This window comes from Austrofundulus limnaeus, unplaced genomic scaffold, assembly GCF_001266775.1.
Source record: "Austrofundulus limnaeus strain Quisiro unplaced genomic scaffold, Austrofundulus_limnaeus-1.0 Scaffold564, whole genome shotgun sequence".
In the NCBI taxonomy this organism is placed as follows: domain Eukaryota; kingdom Metazoa; phylum Chordata; class Actinopteri; order Cyprinodontiformes; family Rivulidae; genus Austrofundulus; species Austrofundulus limnaeus.
The window spans coordinates 75466-76982 of NW_013952966.1; the positions used below are offsets into that span (position 1 = coordinate 75466).

Consider the following 1517-nt stretch of genomic DNA (forward strand, 5'->3'; position numbering starts at 1 on the left):
TATTTAATTAATTAAATACGTTTGTTTATTTATTTAATATTTAATATAATTATAATTTGGCACTGATCAGCCTCCATACAATAATTCGTAGTTTAGCTGTTTCATGATAAAAACGCAGGTTCTGATAAGTTGTCTTTGTCCTGGTGGTCTCCGTGTCCTCAGGTTTSGGTCCCGGGCGGTACCGGGCCAGCTGTGTGGACGGGCTCATGTTGGTACCCCCACCCCGCGCAGCTCTGCAGTGGTACATTCCGGGATGTTCAGCTCTCTGACCGGCGAACAGCCTTCATCAGTACCAGCAGCAGCCGCAGGCAGACTCCCGGAGCCCCGCCGGTCCGTTCCGTTCCGTTCAGTGGCACACAGCGAGTCCCAGCATGAAACAGGTTCTGAGCGAGCTGAGGAGGACGAGCCGGATCTGCCGAATGGTTCTGGCTACTTGTTTGGGATCTTTTATTCTGGTCACCTTTTATTTCCAAAGTATGTTTCAACCAGGTAGGACCTCCCTCCCTCTCTCTCTGTCTCTCTCTCTCTGTGTGTGTGTGTGTGTCGCATCTCCGGTCCTTATGTCTGGACCGGGTCGGACCGGCTCCATCTGACAAGTAGGCTGGTGGGGCGGGTGTGAGGGGGAGGACCAGGCTCGGTTTGAGGAAGATCTTCAGGTAGTGTCTGCAGCTCCGCCCGAAGCAAAGCAAACAAAGAGTCTTTTGATTAGTTTAGACATGATGTGGAATCAGGACATGTGCTTTGGACGGGTCCAACAGAACCCAGCAGAGGGCTGCAGGTTCGGTGGCAAGCTGCTTTGTCTTTGTTTTTTTTCTTGTGTGGGCTTTGTTACCACAGCAGTGGTCCTGGTGGGTCTGCAGATCCAGCTGGRCTGGTTCTGGACTCAGATTTGATCTCAGTGAGGAAGCTAGAACCTCTGGTTCTGGAGACATCCTGGCTGGACCGGATCAGGRCTGCTGGTTTTGCTGGTTTTGTTGGCTCAGAACCCTCATTAGTTGTAATCTCCTGCAGCTCCAGCCACATGCTGCACTGCTGCAGACCTGAGGTGTGTGGAACCGGCAGGTGGTTCTGGTTCTGTAAACAGAAAACTCAGACTGGGTCTGGTCAGGGATCAGAGATTAAAGAGCTCGTTTCACCAGTTTACACTMGTTAAACCTGGTGAGATTTTTCTGTTTTCTGTTCAGAAAAAGGACGGAAGAAAAGATCATAAAAACTTTTAAACAGAAGAAACCAAAGGAGCAGATTAGGTCCAGTTTTAGAGAAGAATCTGAAGTTCATGGATCTGACTTTGACGGCCTTAAAAACTGTTTAATGAAATATCTTTTCTTTACTTCAGTGAAGAAAAGATCACTTTTAAAACTTTCTTTTGAACTTTTCACATTATACATGTGGAAAATATCAGACAAATTTGTTTCATTCAGAACAAATTGATGATTCAAAAATCAAAAAGAAAAAAATCGTATAGGCCTTCTGGACGGGTTCTTCTCTAATGAAACGTTTCGTCTCTCCTCCAAGAG

At 46.8% G+C, this 1517-nt stretch overlaps 1 protein-coding gene across 2 annotated transcripts in view; it reads left to right on the forward strand.

The window, feature by feature from the left end:
• Positions 1 to 254: 254 nt before the first annotated feature.
• chst11 (carbohydrate (chondroitin 4) sulfotransferase 11) overlaps positions 255 to 1517 on the forward strand; it is a 91581-nt gene continuing 90318 nt past the window's right edge. The window contains exon 1 of one of the 2 annotated variants that reach the window (XM_014026535.1): positions 255 to 474. In XM_014026535.1, coding sequence (XP_013881989.1) covers positions 372 to 474 — 103 coding nt within the window. In that variant the 5' untranslated portion in view covers positions 255 to 371. Of the gene's footprint in view, positions 490 to 1517 lie in introns of both variants that reach the window. The other variant, XM_014026532.1, reaches the window with a different exon arrangement.